At 41.2% G+C, this 27,712-nt stretch overlaps 1 protein-coding gene across 1 annotated transcript; it reads left to right on the top strand.

Annotated features, from left to right (window-relative positions):
- The first annotated feature begins 746 nt into the window (after nt 1-746).
- Nucleotides 747-23,089, top strand: PPIH (peptidylprolyl isomerase H). The gene is made up of 10 exons (XM_075189888.1): nt 747-856; nt 3,304-3,368; nt 6,868-6,891; nt 8,511-8,555; nt 12,777-12,819; nt 14,345-14,437; nt 16,139-16,226; nt 18,014-18,054; nt 21,613-21,687; nt 22,641-23,089. Exons 1-9 carry the CDS (start codon nt 752-754, stop codon nt 21,679-21,681), a joined length of 573 nt encoding a protein of 190 aa, XP_075045989.1. The 5' UTR covers nt 747-751; the 3' UTR covers nt 21,682-21,687; nt 22,641-23,089.
- The last annotated feature ends 4,623 nt before the right edge of the window (nt 23,090-27,712 follow it).

The following is a 27,712-nucleotide window of genomic DNA, read 5'->3' as shown; positions in this document are numbered from 1 at the left end:
GCTTTGTAGTACAAGAAAAAAATGTTTTATTTCTGAAAGAGTAATCAGGGAAAGAAAAACACAGAAGAAATAATAGGATTTTTATATATAGTCCCCTGGGAGACACTGGGAAACATTGGGGTATAGTGTAGGGACCAGTCATGCGGACACTTTAAGACATCCTAGAAGTTATGACTCAAACCCTCCCCTCCCCACGTATGTTAGATATTTGTTACATGTTTATATGTGACCCGTGTGGAAGAGACTTTCACGTTTTCCTCTTGTGTCCTAAAATCATGTCAAAATGTTAGATAAATGCATAAAGTATACCCACTGAACCAAGCACTGTAATACAAATAATATACTTCTATCTATTCTCTTAATTATCTTTTTTAAAAAATAAATAAATAAATAAGTAATGACATAATTTACCAATATATTATGAGAACCATGTGCCACATATTAGGATTGTTTTATTGAATGCACGCCCCCTCTGCCCACATGCTTTACTCACATGCCTCCTCTCTGCCCAGCAATGCCTCCTCTCTGCCCAGCACCTTCACACATGTCCCCCCCCCCTCTGCCCAGCACCTCTACACATGTCCCCCCTCTCTCTCTCACACATTAGCTCCCATCACATGACCCCTCCTCTTACCTTCTTCTACAGTGACTCCAGCAACAGACAGAGATGCTGCAACTCCAGCACTGACTGCCAGACAGTCCCAGCAGCCGCCTACACTGTGTATCATGTGACCGGTCACATGACCCTGTGATGTCACAGTCACGTGGGGAGTCTTCCAGACAGACCAAGATGGCGCTGCCGGCGTCCAACCCCAGCAACCCCATCGTGTTCTTCGATATCAATATCGGGGGGCAGGTAAAGTGCAGCGCATGGAGCCTGATATATATATATATATATATATATATATATATATATATATATATATATATATATATATATATATATATATATATATTGCTCTCTGTATGTGGGTGTATGGTCCTGTCCATGTGCAGATGCTGGAACGTGTCCCTGACATAGAGCTCACCAGCTCCCAGTAACTCGTGTGTACTTGTGAAAACAGCAGGGAATATCCCCTGGGTGTGACAGAGAGAGTTCTGTAAACATATAGAAGTCATTCAATTATAGCAGACTGGAATCTCAATATTAGTGTAGTGTGCAGGGCTCTCCAGCTGCTGTGGAACTACAAGTACCAGCGTGATCTATCCAGACATTCTGCCACTAGCAATATATGCAATACAACATTCTATGCACAGTAGCTATGGATGTATTTTGAGGTTATACCTTGTATGCTTTACTACCAGGCAACAAATCACAGTTTGCATACTATTTGCATTTTCCTACAGAGCTATAGCTGGGTACACACTACAGAAATTTCCACCAACTTTTTATGCCGAGCGATTTTACATGCGACCGATGGTCCGATCGCTCGGTCCATGGACTGCATACACACTAGCCTTGTTTAGGACCATAAAGGGAAGAGCGGACGTCCCTTTACCGACTTTTTATAGCCATGTTGTCGTGAGCAATGACTGTAATTTCATACTCACTGTTGTGGATCGGTCGGAAGTTTATACACACTACACAGCGGAAACGAGATTGGAACGAAAATATTAAACGGTACGACCAACCAAATGAGGCGATAATCTGATAATCGTCCATTTGGGCAGACTTTCGACCATCGTGTCACTGCACACACTGACCCGACTTTTGAACGAGCGGTCGTATGTCGGCTGATTGAGCCAATTATTGGACGAAAACTGTGTAGTGTGTACCCAGCTTAAGTGTGGCTGTGCACAGTTAAATGGGAGCTAGTTGATATTATACAGACTAATCATTGAATTGGTGAGATAATCACTGTGATGTTGGGGGAAAAAGATGCTACAAACTGAAAAGATTTGCAAAAATATTTTTTCTTTTGCAGTTAGATATTTAGAGTAGCAATCCCATGATAATCTGTTTTGTGTTGTTTTTTTTTTTAACAAATCACTTTGTCCGGCTATAAGAAGAATGTTGATATTCATCATTTTTGCAAATCTTTTCAGTTTGTAGCATCTTTTTCCCCCCAACATCGCAGTGATTAGCTCACCAATTCAATGATTATTCTGTATAATATCAACTAGCTCCCATTTAACAGTGCATAGCCACACTTAGCTCTGTAGGAAAATGCAAATAGTATACAAACTGTGTATTTGTTGCCTGGTAGTATAAAGCATACAAGGTATAACCTCAAAATACATTCATAGCTACAGTACATAGAATGTTTTATTGCATCATTTACCCTTATTTTTTTTCTTTAGTCTGCTATTTAATGATTTAACATTCTGGACTATTTGGACAATTTGTTATCACTAGCAATTTTACAAACGGCTGAAGTTCCCATCAGTCTGCTGATGCATGCGTACACACTATACATGATTTACCTCCAGATCTGTGCTCTGCATCTGGTCCTGTAGTTAGGAATGCATGAATACTGTGCTGTCATTCTCTATCAAACTGATTAACCGCCTTGTTATAGCTATCCACGTGTCATTCCAAATATTGTCAGCTTCAGTGACTCTAAAACAACATATTCAGTCTCAGGATGAACGGGCGAATTACTCCATCTACTCTGTACATTTATTCACCGGGACATGGTCATTGCCGGCATCGGCTGAAAAGATCTTGACTCTGTAAACTATGGAGATCGTGAGTGTATACACCCTGCAGGATCGGAAGGTGGTTGAAACGAGATTATTCGTTTTACCGACCAACCAAATGAACAGACTATCGGTCATCGTGTAAGTGTACACATTACTGCGATATCTGGCCGAACAGTCCGTTTATAAGTGTTTGGCCCGATAATCGGCTGAAAAACCTGTAGTGTGTACTCCGCCTTACAAAGTATAAATATTCGCACCTAACATTACTGTGCCTCACAATGTTTGATTATTTTTCTACTACTTTATGTCGTTGTATGCCTGAGATTCCAGTAACGTTGCATTGCTTCACATATACCTGAGTATACTCAGTAAAGTTCTTTGAAGTTAAGAGTGCAAAAAGTAATGGGGCGGTTTGCCAACATTATTCACAAGTGCAACAGTGTAACAAAAATTCACTATGGAAATTACAGGACCTTAATGCTGCATATTTGAGATTTAATATCATTGGGATTTTTTTCTTTTGTTCTACTTTTAGTTAAAATAAGGAAATGTTTTTGCGTTTTGTGTACAGAAGATAAGTCCATAATGTGTTGCCTTTTTACTTTTATGTATGTTGACCAATTTTAATGTTTTGTTTTTGTTTTTTTTCCCCCCCTTCAGGAAGTCGGTCGGATGAAGATGGAGCTCTTTGCAGATGTTGTGCCAAAAACGGCAGAAAATTTCAGGTGACTTGTTGTGTATATATACGGATGGGTTTTGTAAGGAAGAGCAAATTGTATTCTATTAAGGAGCTGTATTTATATAATGTCAGCATATGTCACTTTACTTCCTTTTGATTTATGGTGAAACAACAATGATTCTATCTCCTGTCCCTGCAATAGTTTCTGTTTGGTAGACCAAAACCCATAGACCATCTCCATTTCGACACTACACCATTCAGATGGAGCTGTGTAACTCAAGACATTCAGCTCCCCTGTTCTAGGAGATCTTGCGGAATGTTTTGAAAACCTTTTGATCTTAAGTTGCCCACACAAGAGCAAAACTGATTATTTGGCCTTAGAGCCACATTTTTGTTGGACGTGCAAAGTTTGAGAGCACATGAACAGCAATAGTTAATATAACATTCCATCTCCCTCCCTTTTTGCACTACTAAATTGAAACATTGGTTGCTATCTATATGCAAGCATAGCAACCATCAAGAGATCTCATCGTTTGATGGAAAGCCCACCTCCCCTTGTGGATCTCCAGTGATAGTCCACGTTCCAGTATGCAAGTACTGCTCTAGCTGGAGAGCCACATGTTGCCTACCTCTTGCCTTCATCCTCCACTCTTAGTTTAGGCTGAGTACACACTACAGGGTTTTCAGCTGATTATCGGGCAAGTCACACGATTAAAAACCGTTTGGCCCGATATTACATTAGTGTGTACGCTCCAACGATGAAAGATTATCGTTCCAAAGCACATGTTGTTTCATTTGATTTTTAAACCGAACTAAAAATCTCATTCAGCGATGGAACAATGCCGTTCCAATCCTGCAGTGTGTAAGCACTCAGCACCGGCAGTGTCCATAGATCTCTATGGAGTGTGCAGAGTCCCCATCTTTTCAGCTGATGGTTATGACAGATGAAGAGCACAGATCTGATGGTAAATCTTGTAAAACGTGCTTAGTGTGTACACAGTAATCGGCTGCTGATCGGGACTTTATTTCTGTCGTTGATAAAATCGTTAAAAATGTTTCATCAGGAGAAATTGTCTGTAGTGTGTACCCAGCCTTAGAGGATGTCACTGCCCTAGCTGAGATTTTTAATGTTTGTGTTAGGAGGGGAAGTCTTTTTGAGCTCACAGTTTCTCCCTCATCCTTTTCGCACTAGACGAGCTCTCTCTAATCCCAGATCTCTAAACATTAAGATTGGTTAACTCTCCGCAGGTTCTCAGGGTCCATAAGGTTCTAACGTTCATTTCATTGAGAGAACTGTGGTTACTTAGAACATATCAGTGTAATTTACACGATCTAGTACCAAGAGCAAAGGAGAAGCGTCACTGTTTCTAGCTCAGACGCTGGGAGATGTGACATCACTACACGTCCCCTCCATACAGAGTTGGGGGTTAAACATTGGCCCTATCAAATACAATAAAACACTGCATGTTGAGACTTTCTCCCGTGAGTGACATGAACTGCCCACAGAAAGTAGGCACACTGTAATATATGTAGCGTGCGTGGTATCCATTTGGGCCGGATTATAATTATGCACGTTGGTAAATCTGATTGGAAGATGACATATTGTACCGTCATCCACCAAAAGCACTTGCAGCTGTTGTTGAAGTCTGGCCCTTGATGCTGAACTGCTGGAATACATCCACATTGAACACTGAATTTTATTACATAAGAAGTTATACAGTCATGGCCCAAAGTTTTGAGAATGACAAGTATTTCACACAGTTTGCTGCTTCAGTGTTTTTAGACCTTTTTGTCAGAGGTCGCTATGGTATACTGAAGTAAAGTTACAAGCATTTCATAAGTGTCAAAGGCTTTTATTGATAATTACGTTAAGTTTATGCAAAGAGTCAATATTTGCAGTGTTGACCCTTCTTTTTTGAAGACCTCTGCAATTCGCCCTGGCATGCTGTCAATCAACTTCTGGGCCACATACTGACGGATGGCCGCCCATTCTTAACTAATCAATGCTTGGAGTTTGTCAGAATTTATGGGTTTTTGTTTGTCCTCCCGGCTCATGAGGATAGACCACAGGTTCTCAATGGGATTAAGGTCTGTGGGGTTTCCTGGCCATGGATCCAAAATTTCGATGTTTTGATCCCTGAGCCACTTAGTTATCACTTTGCCTTATGGCAAGGTGCTCCATCATGCTGGAAAAGGCATTGTTCATCACCAAACTGTTCTTGGATGGTTGGGAGAAGTTGCTCTTGGAGGATGTTTTGGTACCATTCTTTATTCATGGCTGTGTTCTTAGGCAATATTGTGAGTGATTCCACTCCCTTGGCTGAAAAGCAACCCCACACATGAATGGTCTCAGGATGCTTTACTGTCGGCATGACACAGGACTGATGGTAGCGCTCACCTTTCCTTCTCCAAATAAGCATTTTTCCAGCTGCTCCTAACAATCTGAAAGGGAATTCATCAGAGAAAATGACTTTACCCCAGTCCTCAACAGTCCAATTCCTGTACCTTTTGCAGAATATCAGTCTGTTCCTGATGTTTTTTCTGGAGAGAAGTGGCTTTTTGCTGGTCTTCCTGACACCAGGCCATCTTCCAAAAGTCTTTGCCTCACTGTGTGTGCAGATGCACTCACACCTGCCTGCTGCCATTCCTGAGCAAGCTCTGCACTGGTGGTGCCCCAATCCTACAGCTGCATCAACTTTAGGAGACGGTCTTGGTGCTTGCTGGACGTTCTTGGGCACCCTGAAGCTTTCTTCTAAACTATTGAACCTCTCTCTTTGAAGTTCTTGATGATCCGATAAATGGTTGATTTATGTGCAATCTTACAAGCAGCAATATTCTTGCCTGTGAAGCCCTTTTTGTGCTAAGCAATGATGGCTGCACATGTTTCCTTGCAGGTAACCATGGTTAACAGAGAAAGAACAATGATTTCAAGCACCACTCTCCTTTTAAAGCTTCCAGTCTGTTATTCTAACTTAATCAGCATGACAGAGTGATCTCCACCCTTGTCCTCGTCAACAATCTCCCATGTGTTAACAAGAGAATCACTGACCTGATGTCAGCTGGTCCTTTTGTGGCAGGGCTGAAATGCAGTGGAAATGTTGTTTTGGAATAAAGTTCATTGTCCTGGCAAAGAGAGACTTTGAAATTAATTGCAATTCACCTGATCATTCTTCATGACATTCTGCAGTATATGCAAATTAACTACATAAAAACTGAGGCAGCAGACTTTGTGAAAAATAATATTTGTGTCCTTCTCAAAACTTGGTCATGACTGTACATGTGGGTAGAGATCTCCTTTAAGTTTCACTGCACTTTTATGCTATCTATATTATAAAGACATTTATATATTAATGCAGCTGACAATAAGCCCTTATTTCATATCTTGTAGCAAAAGGATAAATGTGATAATAAAACAAATACAGTAATGTGCATAGTATGAAAAAAAAACCACAAACATATAGATTAATAATATTGACTTACAACATATAATTGCGTGAACATTTTTATTGACTGTTTTTTAACAGACTTATTTTATTTTCTTTCAGGCAATTTTGCACTGGAGAATTCAGGTTTGTATATGGAAACTTTTAACTACAAACATTAGTCCATGTTAATGTTTTATATGTATCATTAGAAGTGGTATTGGCTATTTCTAGCAGGAAATGCTTTTATATATCGAAGGAGAGAAGTAAGGAAAACCTTGATTACTAATTGTAGTTTTGTTTCTGAGTGTTGGTTGGGAAACTTTTGGCATTTACTACTATTGGCCTTATATGTGGTTGAACAGTTTGGTTGTTCATTGTCAGATAAGATGAACAACGCACTTTACCTTCATGCTCCATGTCTGAAAACATTTTGGGATTTAACGTTTAAACTCTTGTAAATAAAATCACAGCATAAAGCGGAAGGTCCACAAGTTGCCTATTGCATTTCAGGCCTGAGAGCATTTAGTCTGAGGTCCTGTTATTACAGTACAGGAGATAATAAGCCCTGTGAAAGACAACATTATGTTAAGGAAACCCTGTTGGTTTCCACACACATTGCACGTTTGACTGCCAATCACAACTTTTTATGCAAATTGCAGAATGCCTGACCGGGATCCATCTGATATTGGGATGGATGGTAAATACGGTCAGACTATTGTCACCTCTGACCCTGTATGTGGTCATCTGACCATGCTGATACTGCCCTGTCCATCTTTCAGGTGTGGTCACATAAGTGTATGGACAGACCTGATTGAGCTTTGTTTTATAGACACTTCCACATGAGAATTTTCTGCATGCACAGCATAGAGATCTGTTGGTTTCTATTATGTCCTGTGCACGCTGTCCACACAGACCACAATGTTATACATGGCACTTTATTATTTACTTTTCTATAAGGTGCCACAAGGGGTCTGCAGCTCCCCACAGGGGGAGTACAGTAAGACAAAACATTGAAAACCAGGGTAAACACTAAAGACAAAATAGTACAATATAGACAACCAGCATTGAAGTGGTAGGAGGGGATAACCTCTACCTAGGACAGGAGGCATGGGAAGAGGAAGTAATAAAAGGCAGTAAAAACAGCCCTAGCAGAGCCTGGGCACAGCAGACATGATCAGAGATTGAGAAAAGGAGGGAAGCCATAGGCATGCTGGTGGTAACGGGAGTGTAGGACGGAAGACACGAAGGAAGAGGGCCCTGCTCGTGAGAGCTTACAATCTAAAGAGAGGGGCAAACTATGGGAGGTTAAACAAGGAGAGTAGGGGTGAGTTAGGAGGAGAGCTGACAGGCTTTGATGAAGAGGTGGGTTGTAAGATCCTGCTCGAAGCTTTGGAGGGAGGGAGGTGGAGAGCTGATTGGGAGTGTGAGTGTGCACAGAGTAATAATGCCATGTTTGTGTGGTAGCCACAGAGCCACAGATTTCATTCCTGGCCACGTGGCACTGCGGAGAGGAATCGATCGCCACGTTGTACCTTTTTCCATTTAAGTGCCCTATTGAAGTCTATACATTTTCAACAATCATTGAAATATGCTATATAGCTTGTAATTTAAATGTTGGCGAGAAGTTTGCACCATTTTAAATTTATATAAATTGTTCTCATTTTTAGGGGACAAATGTATAAATGTCAGAATGTCTTATCTCTTTGGTAGTATCTGTTGTGTGAAGCATTGTGACTAACGTAGCGTATTCTCTTGATTTGCAGGAAAGATGGCGTTCCTATAGGGTACAAAGGAAGCACTTTCCATAGGTATGTGCGATTGGACATGCAACGTCCTCCTGTTTGTCTGTATTGCATTGCGCTGATTGTTTCCTAGCCCATGTGCTGTCAGGTTTCCTCATTTGCAAACATTCTTAAGCTGCAGAGGACTGGCCCAGAAGTGTAAGTAAACCCCTGCTTGATATTATTTTCTTATACAAATATTAATTTTAAAAGCACACCTCAATATAACCTATTAGAGCAAAGCAGTGGCTGCATAAACGTGGTGCTGCTTTATGTCCGTGGTACACAAATATTCTACACTTGCTAATCACAGTTCGAGCACGATATCGCATACACATAAATTGCTGCTCTGGTGCAGCTTTTCGATTTCCCCAGTGCTTCAGTCACTGAGTAATACTGAATTGATAAGCTGCCCACTCAAGATTACTTATTCCACACACAGTGTCGGCCTCCACTCTATGTAGGCGATCAGTACGTTTTAGATTTTAAAGGGAGAAATTAGTCATTGGAAACTTAACAGTTTGGGACAACTCTCTAGGGCCAAAATTTCTGTTGGAACAATGGTTGATTGATGGGGGAGGGAGGATACTTGGTGCCATCAGGAATGTACTCTGTTTTGAGGCATTGATGGAGGGGGTGTACTGTGTTTTGGGTCTTTGATTCTGTAGGGGGGACTGTAATGTGTTTTGGCGATTTGATGATGTGGGGTTTGTAAACCTGTTCATAGTTTATATTGGGGCAGCACGGTGGCCTAGTGGTTAGCACTTCTGTTCCACAGCACTGGGGTCATGAGTTCAATTCCCGACCATGGCCTTATCTGTGTGGAGTTTGTATGTTCCCCCCGTGTTTGCGTGGGTTTCCTCCGGGTGCTCCGGTTTCCTCCCACACACCAAAAACATACTGGTAGGTTAATTGGCTGCTATCTAATTGACCCTAGTCTCTCTCTCGGTCTGTGTGTGTGTGTTAGGGAATTTAGACTGAAAGCTCCAATGGGGCAGGGACTGATGTAAGTGAGTTCTCTGTACAGCGCTGCGGAATCAGTGGCGCTATATAAATAAATGGTGATGATGATGATATTGTGCTTGAAATCTTCTTTCAAAAACTACCATTGCCATATATTGTGACAAATGGGAATAGTTACACCATGAATGAGGTTAGTAAGTACATACGTTAACTGCCTGGGTCACATACACAAAGGTGGAGATGCAGAACATATCGTAGGAGCAGAGGACTCAACACAAAGAACCTGGATAGATACAAACAGATGTATCTTTGTTATGAGGCCAATATAATTGGTAAACCGCCCTTCCCTGAAACAACAAGTCTAGATACGCAGCTGTGCTGAGCGTGTGCAGAAACTCCAATTACACTGACGGTAAAAGTTTGGGATATAAGACACATATTTCTCTCTTGGGTGAAGTAGCAAAAACTAACTGTAAATGGGAAATATCCACGTTTTAGTTTGTCCCTCTTGTAGTGAGCGATAGAAGATACTTTATGTCAATCTCTGTTATAGACGGAGCTGGGTTTCATCCTGCCAATATAATGGATTGAGGATATTAAGACCACTAACAGCTGTGAGTGGTTTTATGATTACAGACTATAGGCGTAGACAAGTCATTTCATAAGTCTTGTAGACTTTAGTTGTTTGCAGGCAATTGGGAGGATTTACAACAAATAGACTTGAAAAGCCATATGTGACTTGGCTGGGATTGTCTTTGACATCGTAGATCTTGATTCCCGGTACTGATGTACAAGCTTTGTATGGAAACAGTACAGTGTAACTAAACAGTGATGTCCCATCACGGCAGCAATAGGTATGTAACAGGCCTATATAACACAATTGGAGCCTTGTGTCGGGATTTGTCACTGAATCATTATGGCCCCCAGTCTTTCATTTAAAAAAAAAAAATCAATTTAGCAGATCGTGTTCAGCTTCTTCCACAGCAGTGTCAATTACTGGGAAGCTACAGCTGAAATCAGGGCTGCCATCAGAAACCGTGGGGCCCAGCACATATTAATCTGGTAGGAACCCCCCCCCCCCCCCCCCCACTCTTCACAATACAGTCCCACAATTCACTTACCTTGTTCTGTCTCTGTACTGTGTGTCCCTGTGTTATATCAGTGATGTGAAGAGTAATGATGACACTATCCTAATGATCATAGCATTGGCTCATTTAATAACTTTTTTGGCTATGTGCCTCCACCTTCTACCCTCCGAGATGCGTCCGACACGGATAGACTGCTCTCACCTCGCCGCTTGCCCCCAGCCTATCAGTGACTGGGAGCTGCCGCATCGCTGAGGGATGAGCCTCACGGGGGTCTGATTAGGAGGCCCAGACAGACGGAGAGGGGTCTGTCCGGACCCTTTACTGCTGTACCGCCTGTAATCCCCTGATGGCAGCCCTGGCTGAATTATTAGTATTCAAAACATGATGAATCCTAATCCTCACCATTTATATAGCGCCACTAATTCCGCAACGCTGTGCAGAGAACTCGCTCACATCAGTCGCTGCCCCATTGGAGCTTACAGTCTAAATTCCCTAATATACAGACACACATAGACAGAGAGAGACTAGGGTCAATTTGATAGCAGCCAATTAACCTACTAGTATGTTTTTGGAGTGTGGGAGGAAACCGGAGCACCCGGAGGAAACCCACGCAAGCACGAGGAGAACATACAAACTCTACAGATAAGGCCATGGTCGGGAATTGAACTCGTGACCCCAGTGCTGTGAGGCAGAAGTGCTAACCGCTAAGCCACAGTGCTGCCCAATACATTAAAATAAAAATGTGTTGGAGACTCTTGTTTTACTTGCCTGGCTTGTCTTCCTGTCCTTATGCATTTAATAAGCAGGATACTCCAATCTGCAGCATGGCGTCACACAGTTTGATAGTGTTTTTTACAGTGTAAGTTATTACAGAACCAATTATAAGGCCAGCGATGAGGTGCGCCTGATAACAACCCCTGACATTTCATTTTACAACTTGCTGGACACAGTCGTTCCTGTGTGTGCTGACCATGAAACCAAACTGGCCACACACAGAGATCTGGCTATACTGTACACAGGACAACAGTGGTCAATGCATTTACAGGAAACCTCCATATTGGTTTGATCACTGACACCCTATATGACAGGACATGAATGCTCAGTAGTCACTGCTCACAGACATACTTGCTGTTAGCACCAGTAGTGTGAGATCGCTGCTCTGCTGGGAAATTCAATAGATTTTAGAATGGGCTCTGAAAGTATCAGTTGTCCTATTTGTATGTATAGCATAAAAATAAAGGAAGCTCTACAAAAAAATGTTCTGGAACAAAGATATTTATTTGATTTTACGTTATATTAACGCTATGCTTTTATCTATTTAATAATCTATGTATTAATACATTTTCTGATGACAGGTAAAAGCATGCTTTACAACATCCCCTTTCTCAACTCATATCTTTCTGGATTATTTTCCAGTTGCTGTAACCTGGGCTGAATTCATTATTTTAATCTCTAATTACTGCATACGGAAAATACATTTGTAGAAATAGGAGCAGGGCGTTGGGTCACAGTGAAATAACTCAGCAGAGTCGAAACTAGGGAGGGTATAACATGAATTTCCGCCCCAGGGTGCAAACCGGGAGGGCTGGGGGGCACCTGTGTGAGATAATGGACTGGGTCCGCAGAGGGCGTCTATCACATACTTGCCTACTTTTAATAAGTTGTATCCGGGAGAGGGGCGTGTCTAGAGGGCGGGAGGGGGTGGGGCCAAACAAACAAAAAACCCCATTTTGGCCCCGCCCCCGCATCACATATACCGAATGACGCGATTCGCTGCAAATCGCGGCATTTTAGCCCCGCAATTGCGGGATGCGGGAGACTTGCCAGCTCTCCCGGGAGTCCGTGAGACCGACCCGAATTTCGTGACTCTCTCTCTGACATTCCAGGAGAGTTGGTAAGTATGGACTTGTAATAGGCTTTTCTGGGTTAAGTACACCCCCCTCCGTGGGTTTTTCACGCCCCCCTTCACTGCTCCACACAGATAAGGGGGGAGGGAGGTTAGTGTCTAGTTACAGCTGTCATTTAGTGTATTAAAGAGCCTACAAAAATATCACACCTATGTAATGCTATTTGTAAGGCTCTTATAGAGTCTATTATTTTTCCTAACTGTGATTTGAATGATTCTTGACCTTCTCCTTCATTGACAATGTATTGTCTTAATTCTCTTACTACATTCTCCATGTATTCTTCCCTGCAGGGTAATAAAAGATTTCATGATCCAAGGAGGGGATTTCGTCAATGTAAGTTTCCATAGCAACGCTACTGTTCTTTAACTTGGTATAAGACTTTAGTTTAAATAGGATGCGGTCTAGGATACAACGGCTGGATGTGGCTATTGTGGCTCCTATGTATCACACACTGTTGTTACAGATCAGAGCTGGGCTCCCAGAGTTGTATTCAAATTAAACTGTGATGGACAATTTATGTGAGATTTTTTTTAGTAAGTTTGTTTGATGTTGTGCGTGCTATTTAGTTCATCACAGACCTCTAAGTTGATATGTTTGTGAGTGTTATCTATGTATAAATATATATTATAAAGAAAGGTTGTCTAGTGCAATTTTAGCACAGACTTTGTTTTGTAGCAGGCATTTTAAATGAAGTTATGTAAATTTATAAATTTGCAGAAAGTAAATTGGGAAATGTGTGTAAGGTGAAATAAAATGGCATTTACACTTCAGTTGCGGCTTTATTCCAGGGTAAACAAATACTATGTGACCTGTATTGAAAGCCCTGTTCTATTTCAGTCATGGTGGAGGCAGACGTTTTGTGAGCTCACACAATGTTTTTGAGACTGCAGCCAGTCCATTTACCAGTAAACAAAGACATTACTGAGGCAAATTAGTTCATACTTGCCAACTTTTCCTTGTTGACTTCAGGGAGATCCCGGGGGAGGTGGGCGTGTGGGTGGCGGGGTTTGACAAATTGCATCGTTTTGGCCCAGCCCCCTAAATGATTCACAATTTTGTCCAATTACAGCAGGGGACGGCGCTAAGTTAACGCAATATTTGCGTCATTAAGCCCCACCACTTATCTATTGCGGGGGCAAGAACCGGGAGGTTGCCCTGCTCTCCCAGGAGCCAGGGAGGTCTCCCAGAAATGCGGTAGTCTCCCGGACATTCCGGGAGAGTAGGCAACTATGCGTTAAAAGAAAAGCAGCTAATGAATCTCTAGAGACTGAAGTGTCTTTTACATTTTTTGTCTCCATTTCTGAAGTCATGTTCTCTTACCTGTCAGTCACTCTGATTAAATCTTGGTCTCCATGATAATGGCCACCTCCATAGTCATCAATACATGGACAATGGACCCAATTTCTGAACTGTGTCATCATGCCACAGATGGAGAAGCCAACCACGTCTTGTACTGGCTCAGCATCAGGGAGAATGCCAGACTCTTCAGGGAGTGAGGGAGATCACCCCTATTTCAGGGAGTCTCCCTGACATTCAGGGAGACTTGGCAAGTATGAATTAGTTACAGGGAACCATTTCCTAGGTTTAAGCTGCATTCTCATTATTTTTTTTATTTTTTTTTAATACTGCTTGACATTAAGGGACAAGAACATTTGAATGAAACATCCATCGTATCTGATTACTGTGTTCATTTCAGAGGCCCCCTGTTGAGCACAGTTTTCACAACTATTTAATTAGTTAGTAGAAAATTAGATTATCTTTTTAACGTAATCTAGTTGTATTCCCACCATGAGAATCATGAATGATCAGAAAGTATCGCTTTGAGACCAATGAAAATGAACTGATGATCTCGCTGCAGGGCGATGGAACGGGAGTTGCCAGTATTTACAGAGGACCGTTTGCAGACGAGAACTTTAAGCTGAAACACTCAGCACCCGGGTTGCTCTCCTTGGTATGTACTACACTTATGGACCACTGATTGATATGTGTGACAATACTGCTAAGTCTCATATGACATATTAGTTATTGAAACACTAATGAATATATTTGCAAATGCTTCTTTTGCGTTGTATCTAAAAATACATTTCGGTGATTTCTTTGCATGTAATGCATTCTGCAAAGGTTATGAAAAGAATCCGTAAATGCTTTTGTGAATGAATGCAGGAGCTTCATAGCGACAGCTGGCCTTGCTGTTGATATTTCATATATGTATAAATGTGTAGTTTTTATAATATAGCACCTGCATGCATGCAACACTTAATACAATAACAAGCTAGACAAACGTGGAATTGTAGGTAAATTAGAACCATTATTTTTAGCTCTGAACAGTCTACATTCAAAATGATGTATTGGTGACACACACAAGAATAGAATATAGCCTATAGCGCATACAAATACACAGTACCCTACCACTGGACATACTTGTGTCATGATAGTGTGAGTTCTGTATAGTTCACTTTTCCATGCTTTTATTTCTCTCAAACTTGCTATAGTCTCACTAAGGTCTCAGATACATTGGAACGAAAGTGTTAGATTAGCTGTCACTATAGACAACATTCATCATCATTTATTTATACAGCGCCACTAATTCTGCAGCGCTGTACAGAGAACTCATTCACATCAGTCCCTGCCCCATTGGAGCTTACAGTCTAAATTCCCTACTATAGACACACACACTCGCACACAGACAGACAGGGAGGGAGACAGACAGCCAGACATTGATCTTTATGGGTTATGCAACCTCTGTCTGATTTCCGAACATCCATTTTGACCATGCATGTGATCCCCCGTGGCACTATTTATGAGGTTGTCCAGTGTCGGACTCCCAGCAGTGTCGGACTCCCAGCAGTGTCGGACTCCCAGCAGTGTCGGACTCCCAGCAGTGTCGGACTCCCAGCAGTGTCGGACTCCCAGCAGTGTCGGACTCTGACCTACTGAGTTTTCTGCCAAGAACTATTGAAATCCAGATGAATTTGAGTTATTTTCTGCTGTCTTTGATGATCGCTGAAGCCTCACACGTATAGGTTTGGGCAATCTGGATCTAGATCAATCCACGAAAACCCCACGTGTGGCCAGTTTTTGTAGCACGTTTGTGTGATCGGGTCCATGCCACTAATTAAGACAACTTCTTTGTTATAACATATACCCATTATTTTTTTATTGCATAACTGCCAAATGTTTACTTATACTGTGTTTTAAAGTACACAAGCTTTATATCTCATTTATTTATTTTCTCATTTGCTCTAATGAACCAATTTTTTCCCTTTGGATAGTTAGAAATACTGATCATGTGGTCTTGATTTAAAGATCTAATTGTCTTATCCCCCTTTGGTAAATATATCCAGACACTGGTTAAAGCAACACAAAGAACATGGTTTTGTCTCACAGCAGGCGGTTTGCTTTGTTCTCCCAGACCACCTACTGGGTATGAGGAAAGCAATCAGCCACCATCCTCAGATATCCACTGTGCTAATGCTGATTTCATGCACACAGCTGCAGACATACCATTGCACTGCAAGCACTCCACTGGCCTCTAGGCCTGGACACCGTGCACACTGCCACATAATCCTGACATCTGTTCTGCTGTTGCCCTGTTTGCTAATGCCTCTGCTTTGAATGCTTGTGTCAACATGCCCTCTGTTTGTCTGTGCAGGCCAACAGCGGCCCTGGTACAAACGGCTGCCAGTTCTTTATCACTTGCTCCAAGTGCGATTGGCTGGATGGAAAGCATGTGGTTTTCGGTGAGTATTGGGTTACGCAAGAGCTCAGACAACACAAACAAATTCCAACATCTTCTAACAAAGCCACTTGTTGTAACTGAAGAGAGAGCAAATCACAGTACATCTGTTGTAGTCTCATGGTTGTGCTGGGCGGAGGAGCTGTCAAACACGCTGCATTGTGTTTTTATGACATTGTTTCCAAGACAGGGATACCTGTGTTGGATGGAGAAGACAATCTGGGTACACACTACAGTTTGTTTGTTTTTATCCAATTCTTGTGCTGATCATATGGTCAACAATCGTTTGGTGAGCTATCGTATTAGTGTATATGCTCCCACATTCCTGTTTTATCGCGCCAAAGCTCATTGTAGCATTTGATTTGGTTTTCATAAACTCCCTTAAAATCTTTATAAACGATGGAGCGATGTCGAACGAATATGGAAGTGTGTACGCACTCACGGCCAGCAGCGTAGGCAGATATCTGTAGAGTGGGCAGAGTCGCGGTATTTTCAGCAGATGGTGAACGCAGGTGGAGAGCACAGATCTGAAGGTAAATCGTGTAGGTGTGTACACATACATTTGCAGGCTCATCAGTGCTTTGTCGTTGGTAAAATCGTTATTGTTGTCTATTGTGTAACAATTCCTGCAGTCGGTGTGGTTCAGTGAAAAGAGGCGCTCGTCACGTTATTATGGCGCCCATTTGATGTGGGCGGTCAGTCTAACCTTTATTAGGTCTAATTGGCTGCAAATTGCCACATGTGAGGCAGCACAAAGACCGCGTTGAACGGAATGAATAGTAAATGAATGTGTTATGTGCGTATTGTCGCTAACCAATAACGATTGTCGAACCTCGATTTGTGTTTCCAAAGCGCTAAGATTTATTCGCAATAAGTAGAATAATATGCTCAAGCGAAGTAATAGTAAATACAGCCGTTACTTATCGCAGGCGCTCTGGATCCAGTGCAGTCATTCAATCCTGAAGTCTGGGGACAAGATGTCTGCACTCTGGATCACAAGCTGCTGCTTATATACACAATCAAATACAGCAATACAATGAAGATGGAATAGCTTGCATCTATTGGTCCGGGTCTCAGGAAGGTCCAAGGGGTCGTCATCATTGGCCAGTTCATACAAAGGAATCCAAAGGAGGGGGTCATCTCTGCAGGGGGTATGCTCTGCTCTTCCCGCCAAGATTCCTTAGTCTTAAGTAGTTCATAATTCCCTATCATTCATAACTTGTGTATGCACTCTGCGATTCCCTCGCAGAGTGAACCAAACAGTAGGATATGTAACGAGGTTCATTATGATACCACTTATGATGTGATTCCTTCAACCTGTTCAGTGTATTTCATTAATATGCATGTAACTCTGATATAACATATAAATACTACTATATTTCGACATAACTGACTATGTGTTGCAACTACCATTAATGTATACTATTTTATAAGTATGCGTGTTTGTGCGAATGTATGGTAAAAGACCAATTACTGTTGCTGCCACGTGTAGTGGATGCGCACGCCCTTTCACGCCGTAGCGTGCCCTTGTACGCCGTAGCGTACCGTACGCATCTTTTCAGACAAAGATAACCAAGTTTGCTAGACTTTAATTGCTGACTTCGACAAATGTTACTGTGTACAGGTCGCTCAGATTTGCCCATAGGCATCTATGTATTGCCAGATCTGAGAGCCAAGTGGCCGGATTGGCCAGCATATTACCTGCTTTATAATAATGCTGGCTTAATAATGTAACGTTTATATTGAGTTTTGATTATGTTAATTTTTTTATTTATTTTTTTACCTCTCCAGGTAAAGTCATTGACGGACTTCTAGTAATGAGAAAAATTGAGGTAATAACTTATATTCTTTCAGTGATCTTTAAAATCCAACCTGCAAATTCTTTTGAGTGGAGAAATCATTCCTTGCACGGTAGCACAGCGGTTAGCATTGCTGAGGTGATGGGTTCTATTCTGCTCTATCTGTGTGGGGTTTGTAGGTTCTCTTTATGTTTGTGTGGGTTTCCGGGTGCTCAAGTTTCCTCCTACATTCTAAAGTCATACTGGTAGGTTAATTGGCTGCTGAGTAAAAATGGTCCCCAGTGCCTGTGTGTGGTAGGGAATTTAGATTGTAAGCTCCTACGGGGCAGGGACTGATGTGAATGAGTTCTCTGTACAGCGCTGCGGAATATGATGGCGCTATATAAACAATAAGGTGTAAATAGGTGTGTCTAGAGACTACAGAATGTCTGGTGCACATGTTGTTGCTGTAACTTGAAAGTAATGTATTGTTGATGTATCTAGAGTAAAATAACTCTTGTAACAGTATGACCTTATAAACCACCATATGTTGCTCTCTAATCATTTTATTTCAAGTATGTGAAGAGAAATGACGTGGACTATATGTAACAAAACAATGGTCTCCCTGTCACGCTATCTCCGACTGTGCTGCTGTGTGTACTGAAGGAGTTAATGTGTTTACTTTGTTTTTAAAAGGCAAATTTCTCAGCCAATTTCTGTTTGGCTTGGATCAAAGACAAGACCATACCAACCCTGTGTTAGCTATGATTAGTCCTAGAGGGACTCCTGGCCCTTATTTCACATTATTTTTGTATTGGTAGAATTTAAATATTATGAGGTAACTGTATAACATATTCTTGTTTTAGGACTTTACCCATTTCCCCACTATGGGGCTAGTAAAGGTTATTTGCAGAGCTCACAGTTCAGTACAGTTTTATTACTTGCCTTCTCCTCCTACCCAGAGTTCTCATTTTCTTCTCCTGCCAATTAATTGAGGTGTGATGATCCTCTCACCATACAATGGCTTGGGGGCTTGGCAGGTGATATATTACATTATTGGTGCAGGGTGCGATGTTATTGGGGCGTGGCCGCCCCCTGATAGTTGAATAAACATGAGGAGAGCAGGGAAAGAAGTATTAGCAAGTGCTCCAAGTTTTCTCATAGCCCTTGCATACATTCGTACCCCTGTAAATAAAAGTGTAATTTTAAGGAAAGAGCATAGAAAACAGTGTATCTTTGATGCAAAAGTGTTTTATATCTGTCCTCACTCCTGGCTTCATCTAGCTACACTGCTTAGTGTGAGCCCTCATTAATCAGGGAAGCTGTCATAAGCTACATGTTCCACGGTCTTCAGTATAGAGGACTATAGAAGATTGCAAGCTCTGCAGCTCGGTTTCGCATGCCACCATCAACGCACTTTATTTAAACAAGAATTATGCCATTTTATACACACACTAGCCACAGGATTCTGGATTGCACGGAAGACCTTTTTAAATTGACTAAAAACCATATATATTAGACAGATTTTCTCCTAACGTGGACAGATGTTCAAGTGTCGAGATTAATATTGTGGCAATTTCGGCAGAGTCTATTGTGACACTATGGAACAATCTTGGGGCTTTTCATGTGCATGTGGTTCGTTGCTTTGAAGTGTTTTCCTTTGTATGGTAGGCAAACGAATCTCAGAAAAGGGATGATTGCTAATGACGGTCTCTGATTTAGCAGTAGGCGTCTTCCACGGCAAGGACATATAGCAATGTGTTGTACGTATCGCTGTTCCACTGGGCATAGGAACTTATCAACATGTTTTTCTGAACCACAGGGCACCTGTACTTTGGCATAAATCCATCTCGCTCACTAATAATACCTCCGGCTGAAAGGGGCGATAGACTGAGTGTTGTGCACTTCTGTAACTTCTCCCCCCTCCATGTTCAAATAGGCTTAGTGTACACTAATGGTTAAAAGTGACGCAAAGCAATATTTATTACATGTGTAGTCTGCAGTTTTATCTATATGTATGCCTTTTATTAGATTTTCTTTTCTTTATGTATTTAGATGCAAAAACAATAAAAATTGTTCTGTTTTATAGGAAGATAATCTTTTATATGGTCTCTTTGGACTGCTCAAATTGTTCAGGAGGTATATAAACATTGTTAATATAGACCAAAAAAACACTTAGAAGAATGCTATTGTCTTCAGCTCTCCTTTAATCAGAAAATTGTTCAGCTGTTGCTCAGTGCACATTACCATACGTCACGGTGAGTCCCACATTCCTAGTAGTCTAACTCAAATAAACTGCCCTGTTAGCATAAAAAATATTAATAGCACAGGGTTGTATTTACAATAGTTTGTCCTGGTTATCCCCTGTAGACCTTATGGTTATTTTTCTTAAATCCATTGTTTAGTTGATTTGTTAGATCAGGGGTCAGGGAACTTTATTACCTTTTACCCCCAAATATATTTAGATACGCCATCGTTACCCCCTTGATTTTGAAAGGAAGGAAATCTTATATTATTATTGAAATTCAAAATTTCTTTGAAAGCTTCAACTTCAAAACATCAGGTTTTGGAGAAACGATGTTGCTTCATTTTTGATACGAGAGCATCAATATTGGGACATTTTGATGTTGGAGCAATTTGGATACAGTCTTCAGCGTCCAATCCATGTCTGCTTTGTTGTTATGTTTGTTAGAGTGGAAAATCCTTGTTCGCAAAGGTAGGCTTTTTGACTGCCTCCTCATGTGCAATTTTGATGCCTTTGCAGCTGTTGGCATCCAAAAATATGACAGATCTGCTTTGTTTTCAAACGCAATACGTGCTTCATTATTGCATCGAAGCTCAAGAAGTGCCTCTGCCAACCCTTGAGGCTCCTCTGGTACAACAGCAATTTCACATGTAAAGGGGTCTACAATCCAACTGACAGCATGTGAATCGGCAGCATTACCCCCAGGAATTTCATTTTTACCCCATTTGGGGTCATTTACCCCTGTTCCCTGACCACTGTGTTAGATGCACCATAAAGCTTAGCAGCAGGAACCATGTTCTGTATGGTCACACGCATCTGGCATGACTGTTAGATATTGTTCTGTGTGTGTGGACATCATCTGTCATCTTGCAGTCACCTCCCAACCTCATTTACCAGTATGCATGATAATGATCTCATTACTTTCAATCGCATTACTATCTCTCATCACTTTCCAGCTGTACACACTACTGTGTACATACAAGTGCCCAATGTCCGCTTCAGTATTGCATCGTGAGGGCATCATATCTAATGCTTGATTTATGTCTTTTTGTGGTGAGGATGTCCTTTAAGAAGCATCCAGGAACACAGTGCCTCTTTGTGGACAGTTCCATAAGCAATAGCTCTTGTATAAAGCGTGCCTCGGGCATGGGAGCAAGAAAGTTTGTTCAAAAAGGATATTAAAATAAAAAAAATAAAAAAGTTGTTGTCCGTTGTTAGACTTTGATTGGTAGCAGAGTGCTGGGGTTGGCACTCCTTAGTGGCTGACAGTAATAAAGATATATTGGACACTATCAGGGCTTTATGGCGGTGTGTGGAGGGTGTGTCAGGACTCTGTATAAACATCTGCTACTTTCTCTTTCTCACAGAATGTACCAACCGGCCCCAACAATAAACCCAAACTGCCAGTTATTATTGCTCAGTGTGGAGAAATGTAACTGAAGGTGAGTGCCGCATTTAGTCTATGCCTATTGTTTACGACAGGTAGCTCGTTGTTTCCTGGTAAATTCTGAGCATGCTGTTTCTCTCTGACAAAATGGCTGCCTCCGCTCTGTGCACATGATCTGTCCGTTTTAACGCTGCAGAGTTGATTTACAAAGCGCACCCGGCTGTGCACCTAGGTTTCAGGTGGGACGCCTCCGTTTGGAGAGCAAGATGGCCGCATTTGCAAAGGGGTAGAAGATTGTGCAGACGGGGGAGGCGTTGGGCAGAGTGGAGGTGTTCCTAGCGAAGCACAAGAAGGCAGAAATGAGATTTAATGAAGCCGTATTATGTAGATAAACAGTTGGAGGGGGGGGGTGCGTTTTCAGGGTCCTTCCATTCTGTGCATGGCCATATTCACTTCACAAAAAGAGGTCAATTCTGCAGAGGTCCTGTCCTATAACTGCTACTGAGACAGAACCATTCCCATGAACAGTGTATTGTATAAAATAAAACAATTTTGAAACCATGCAGTGCCCACCTCACAAAGTCGTCAACTATCCCCACTACTTGATAGCCTGGTCTGGTTCCCACTATAATATGGAATCAACCAATGTGGAGGGGGGGGGGGGTATTCTTGACACCCCCTTTTAGACAGTGGGGACTGGGATCATTAACAGGGTAGGTCCCAGTATAATGGTCTGAGGATCCTAAGAAGACCTATGCTCATTATACTCATTTCTCATTTTATTTACTTGGATTTCTCATTTTTGTTTATTGAAATGATTTAGTAGAATTAGAAGCTGCCATTGATACTTATGTCAACACTATCCAGGAGTTATTGAGGTGTTTTCTTGCTACCACTACAATCTTTAGCATGTTTTGGTTTAATATGCAAATGCACAAATTAGAAAATGATCTGCGTGGTGTCAAAAACCCTCAGTGCTGTAATTATTCACTTTATTTAATTTTCCAGGTGTCCTTCCCCAGTGTAGTTTTATTCTACACCTTCACATGAAGACTCTGAGGCCTGTGTCTATATTTATATAATTCAGAAGTATATAATTGTACGCGGGTATTCTAACTTCACACGGAACACGGACATCTTGTCTGAAACGGATGGACTATATTCTTGTGAAATAATGGACTGTTTCTAACACTCTGGTGACCATGCATATTATGTTCTTGTTAAAATATATTGTCTTTTTGTATTTTTTTCTAATAAACCATTTGTTTACAATGTCCTGTACTGTGTATATGTGACTACAATATGTATTATGGTTAGACTGTTGGGTCTTGAAACACAATTGAAGAGTTACGGGCTGTTTAAATGGGTCCTGTCGTCCAAGTCATCATTTTTTTTTTTTTTTAAATATGTGTAAAATGAAAATATTTCATTTAATAAGATTAAATAAAAAAAACTCAGTTTTGGGTCTATTTATTCACGGGTAGATGGAGCAATATAGTGCAGTAGGTGTTTCTTGAAAAGCCAGACTAAAAATACAATGGTAATTTCACAATTTTAATGTGGCGTTAAACTAACACATAGGAGCGCTAAGAGGAGGGAATCTTACGCATCACTGCGCGCGGGTGGACAACACTTCTAACATTATTCTGCTTGTAGCCACATTTTTCATTTCTTTGCTGTCTTTATATTTTACATCAAAGCTATTGTACAGGTCCAGCCAAAATATATTAAGGAATTATTGTTTGGTACAAGTACATTGTAGTTGTGTTAACACGTGGCTGTTTATCAAACTCGTACTTTATCAACGATGCAAGTTTTAATTAACTCAATCGATGAGCATGTGTTGGCCCATCAAACCGTAACTTGGTTATTTACAGAACATTCTCAAAGTTCCTGAGAGACTGACTTTCAGGAACTTTTGCTATTCATTTCAAGAGCTGATGGATTTATTTTACCTAAATTGCAAAAATAAACTAGTAATTTTGCAAAGTCCTCACTAGTGCACTCTCATGACGTTTTTAGGTAAAGTGCATTGACTTGTCTTCCTGTTTCTAGATATGTATTATTGACAGTCATGCAAGCCCTCTATATCCTATATATAAATGCAATATTCTTCCTGATTTAATCTAATCAATGCGGGGGCACATTTATGACAGTCAGTGCACACAACTGTAAAAATGGTGCTGTACAACATCAAAATCAATTAGGCATTTGCTTTACTTTACTATCCTAACTGCTGAAGAAAACTGGGATGTATGAACGTTCATGTAGAGCCACGGTTGCACAATATTCCTGCATCACTCCTATGTGCTGTCAACATTTACATTCTCTGATTGGTTACAGGTTGTTATAGCCCCTCCCAGTTCATACTTGCGCAGACAGGACAATGCTCATTCATGATCTGAATGTCTCTTTGGCAGCTCTTCATGCGACCAGAGTTTTATCGCCACCAATAAACCTTGTCCAATGAGATTATTGTGGTTCCAACGCACAAAGAGATTTAATTGCAAGATATTATAATGAACAGGAAAGTATAAACCGAATACATTGTGAATGTGCTTCCCCTGGGCCCAGGTTCAGATACAGTCATGTTGACTGTTGTTAGGAAGAGAGGTAGAAAACACTGGCCCTGGGATCTTATATGCAGCTTGAATTAGCATAAACAATGATGATGTCACAAATATACACAGATAACGCTAAGTGAGGTCTCCATTGGTCCAGTGTTAACGATGTTCCAGTTGTCTGCTGGTCATAGGTCAGTTCATTTGATCTTTTCCAAGGGTGTGGGCAACTTCCCGCAACTGTTGTCTACTTGTCTTCCCGCCACTGGTTCCTTGTGAAATGTTTGGCTGGAATCTCATGAATAATTTATTCATGCCACAAAATGACTGCCTCCGGTGTTTCTACCTCTTTGGGTGCTCTTTAATTAAAAAATAATTTGAGGAAGACAGTGATCCCCATTTTTAGTTGAATTGTATGGTCATGGGGACCACACTTACTCCCTCTACCCTTCCCTTTTTTTCTCTATGGTTTTAGAAGCATGATGCATATTTAGAGATGTACATATGTATGTATACATGTTTACTGGGTGCACACGTATGTAAACCTACAATGCTGTATATGAAAAATAATTTATGTTAGCAGCTTGTGGTAATCTTAGTGGAGCAAAGACTGACGGACGTTGTACTTCACAATTACTGCAATTTCTTCTTTCAGAGGAAATGGGGGTTCTCCTTTGTTGGAATGAGGCTACCCTCAGTTGTGATCCTATCACTATCTCAGAATGGTGATAGCAGACTCTACACACAAAACAATGCTTTATTATTTAAAGTAAGAATTTTATCATAAATGAAATCTGAAAAAAAAAATCTTCTATTTTTTTTACTCTTTTATTACATATTACTTGATAAATTGACCCCTATATCAGTACATTTCACAGTTTTTCTATACCTAAAATCCCTGAAGTAATATCGTACTAAAAACTCAATGTTCTACAGGCCTCCTGTACGAATGGAGCAGGATCCGTTTCACATACTACATAATGTGTCTATACCACACATTATTTGCGGCACACTTGCACTACATTCAGCAGCTACAATGTTATTCATTCAATGTCCTTTCAGCTTTGCATACTTCATTCATGTGTAGTATTGGAAGGAGAATGTGTAACAAGTCATGCCCAGAATGGCTGTATTGCCATTGAGGGAGCGAACTCTATACTTATAGGACAGTACCGGTTTGGTGACTTTATAAAGAGACACTAAGTAAGTTAGGAATTTGTGCTGTCTTTGCATAATTGTAAAAGGTGGAGTGATGACTAATGCAACAGACCTGAGATGCCCATCCTTGTCTATGTAGCTTTTGCACTATATCCCTGAATGGCCTGTAATAGCATTTCATGACAGCTCCTGGGGTGTGTCTATCTCATACTTGCCGAATTTTAAAAACTCTCCTCTGAGAGATCCTGGAGGAGAGGTCATGTGACTGGGGGTAGGGAGGGGGCGTGGTCATGCTAGTGCATCACCATAGCCCCGACTCCTGTTTGGAAATGGAAAAATGCATGGCATTTCCTAGCAGGGGGAGGGGCTTAATGACAAAATCATGTCCAGGAGGATGCCTACTCTTGCGGGAGAGTGGGCAAGTATGGTCTATCTGCACTAATCCAATCTTCTGTTGTTAGATATTGCACAAGTCAGTGCTCTGCAACCTTTTCTCACCCTCGGCACACCTAAGCCCTTCCCAGGATTCCACGGCACACCAAAGGCAAAAATATACCAAAAAATGCAGGAATTACCGCTTTCGGGAAGGTCACACGTACGCAATAGATTCATAAGTGTCGCCCCCCCCCCCCGTAACATAATAATAATAATAATAATGAACTCTTTATTTCATTAAAATATTTTACAAAGAAAGCATATGGAACAAATGGTGAAATTATTTGCTTAAGGCAAGGCCTTCCAGTTAACCATAGTAGGTTGAGTACCACTAAGTGACTGGGCCCATCTGCTGCTGGAATACCTACCAACATGTCTGTCCCTGATGGGGCGTGGCTGCATACCAAATTGGGCGTGTCCATGATGTGACAGGGTGTGGCCACAAACCCAAAATCGGGGCTCTCCCGCTGATTTCAGACTTTTTCAACTAAAAACCCTCTTGCTCATCTCTCTCTCCTTTGCACACGTTCAAAACTCAGCTCCACTTAGCTTTTTCAATGGGTCACAACAATCTATGTAACTCGTTTTACTTTTCATTAAAATCAGTACAAAATCTGTGTAGCAGAACAGAGGCGTGAAAGAGCGCTACCGAGGGGCAAGGCGTTCTTGTCTCTCCAACTCACATATCCTCCAGTGCCCGCCCCACGACGACTCATGGGGTATTCAATTAGGTTTCCGGTTCGGCGGTAACGCGTCGGAACGGGCCGCAAAGGCATTCCACAGTACCGCAATAACGTGGATTTTCGTGCGCATCCCAATAGGGTTGAGAAGGACGGTACCATATTACCGTCACTTTTCACAGTAGTGCACGTTACCGCGGACCGGGAACCTAATTGAATATGCCCCATTGCCTTCAGCCTTTACTATGGGAATACATCAGGATTAAAACCTTACTACTTTTTTCTTTCATGTTTGCTTTTTACTTTGGATAGCAACTATCTTCTATAATTTAAAATTCATTTCAGTTTGTCTCTCACTGTCACAATTTTGCCCCTCCCCCCCCCCCCCCAAAAAAAAAAAATCTTGCTGCCTAGGTTACAGTCTAGCCAGCCTATTGGAAAATCAGGCCCTGCAGCCCATTGTGTGGATCTAATTTTCCCACAGTACCTTTGTCCATTGTCATATAAAAATTTCTTTCTTAAACCACTCTAATGTTGAGGGGGGAGTGGATGATCTCCAGGGAAGAGGGCAGCTTCAGTGTGTTTGAAAGTCTCATTGTATATATTAACATTATAAAGAAGGTGTGAAGAGTAGCTATAAGTATTCTTCTACTCCTCATTGGTGTAGCTGCCCCTTTGTAATGTCCTAGTTTGCATTTGAACCAAAATGAACCAGGAGAAGTTTCAACTAATTTCCATTTGTAGCTTATTCCTTCTCTCCTGCTAAATCTAGGGCTACAAGAGCGAAATTCAGTCTTCACGATAAATCTCATGATAATAATTGTTTAAGAAAACACAATACGATTTTATTTGATCTCTCTCATAAGATTAGTCGTTTAAAGGGAGAAAAATAAAACCTCCTCTATTTTAGTGAACATTTCCGGTCCTGAATTGCTGAGGATCGCCAGAATGAGCGATTGATGCCAATAAACTTCATGGAAGAGATTAATTACCTGAAGTTCATGTCACCTGATTCAATTGTGGCATTAAGTGAATGAATGAGATTATCGCACTACAAAGTGATTTTATTTTTTAAAAAAGAATCTCTGTTCATAAAGTTATCTCTTGAGATTGCTGGACTAGAAATCGCTGGTCCAGCCCAGCTAATACAGCAACACCCTGTAAATTGGTTACTGTTATCTTTAGATCAGGCTTAGAGTGAAACTGGCAAAGTAAACTGGTTATTGGCTGGTAGAAAGTTGACATT

This window comes from Mixophyes fleayi, chromosome 11 (assembly GCF_038048845.1).
Source record: "Mixophyes fleayi isolate aMixFle1 chromosome 11, aMixFle1.hap1, whole genome shotgun sequence".
Lineage (NCBI taxonomy): Eukaryota > Metazoa > Chordata > Amphibia > Anura > Limnodynastidae > Mixophyes > Mixophyes fleayi.
Note: the sequence above shows the minus strand (reverse complement) of the source record. Positions and strands in the feature narration are given on the sequence as shown.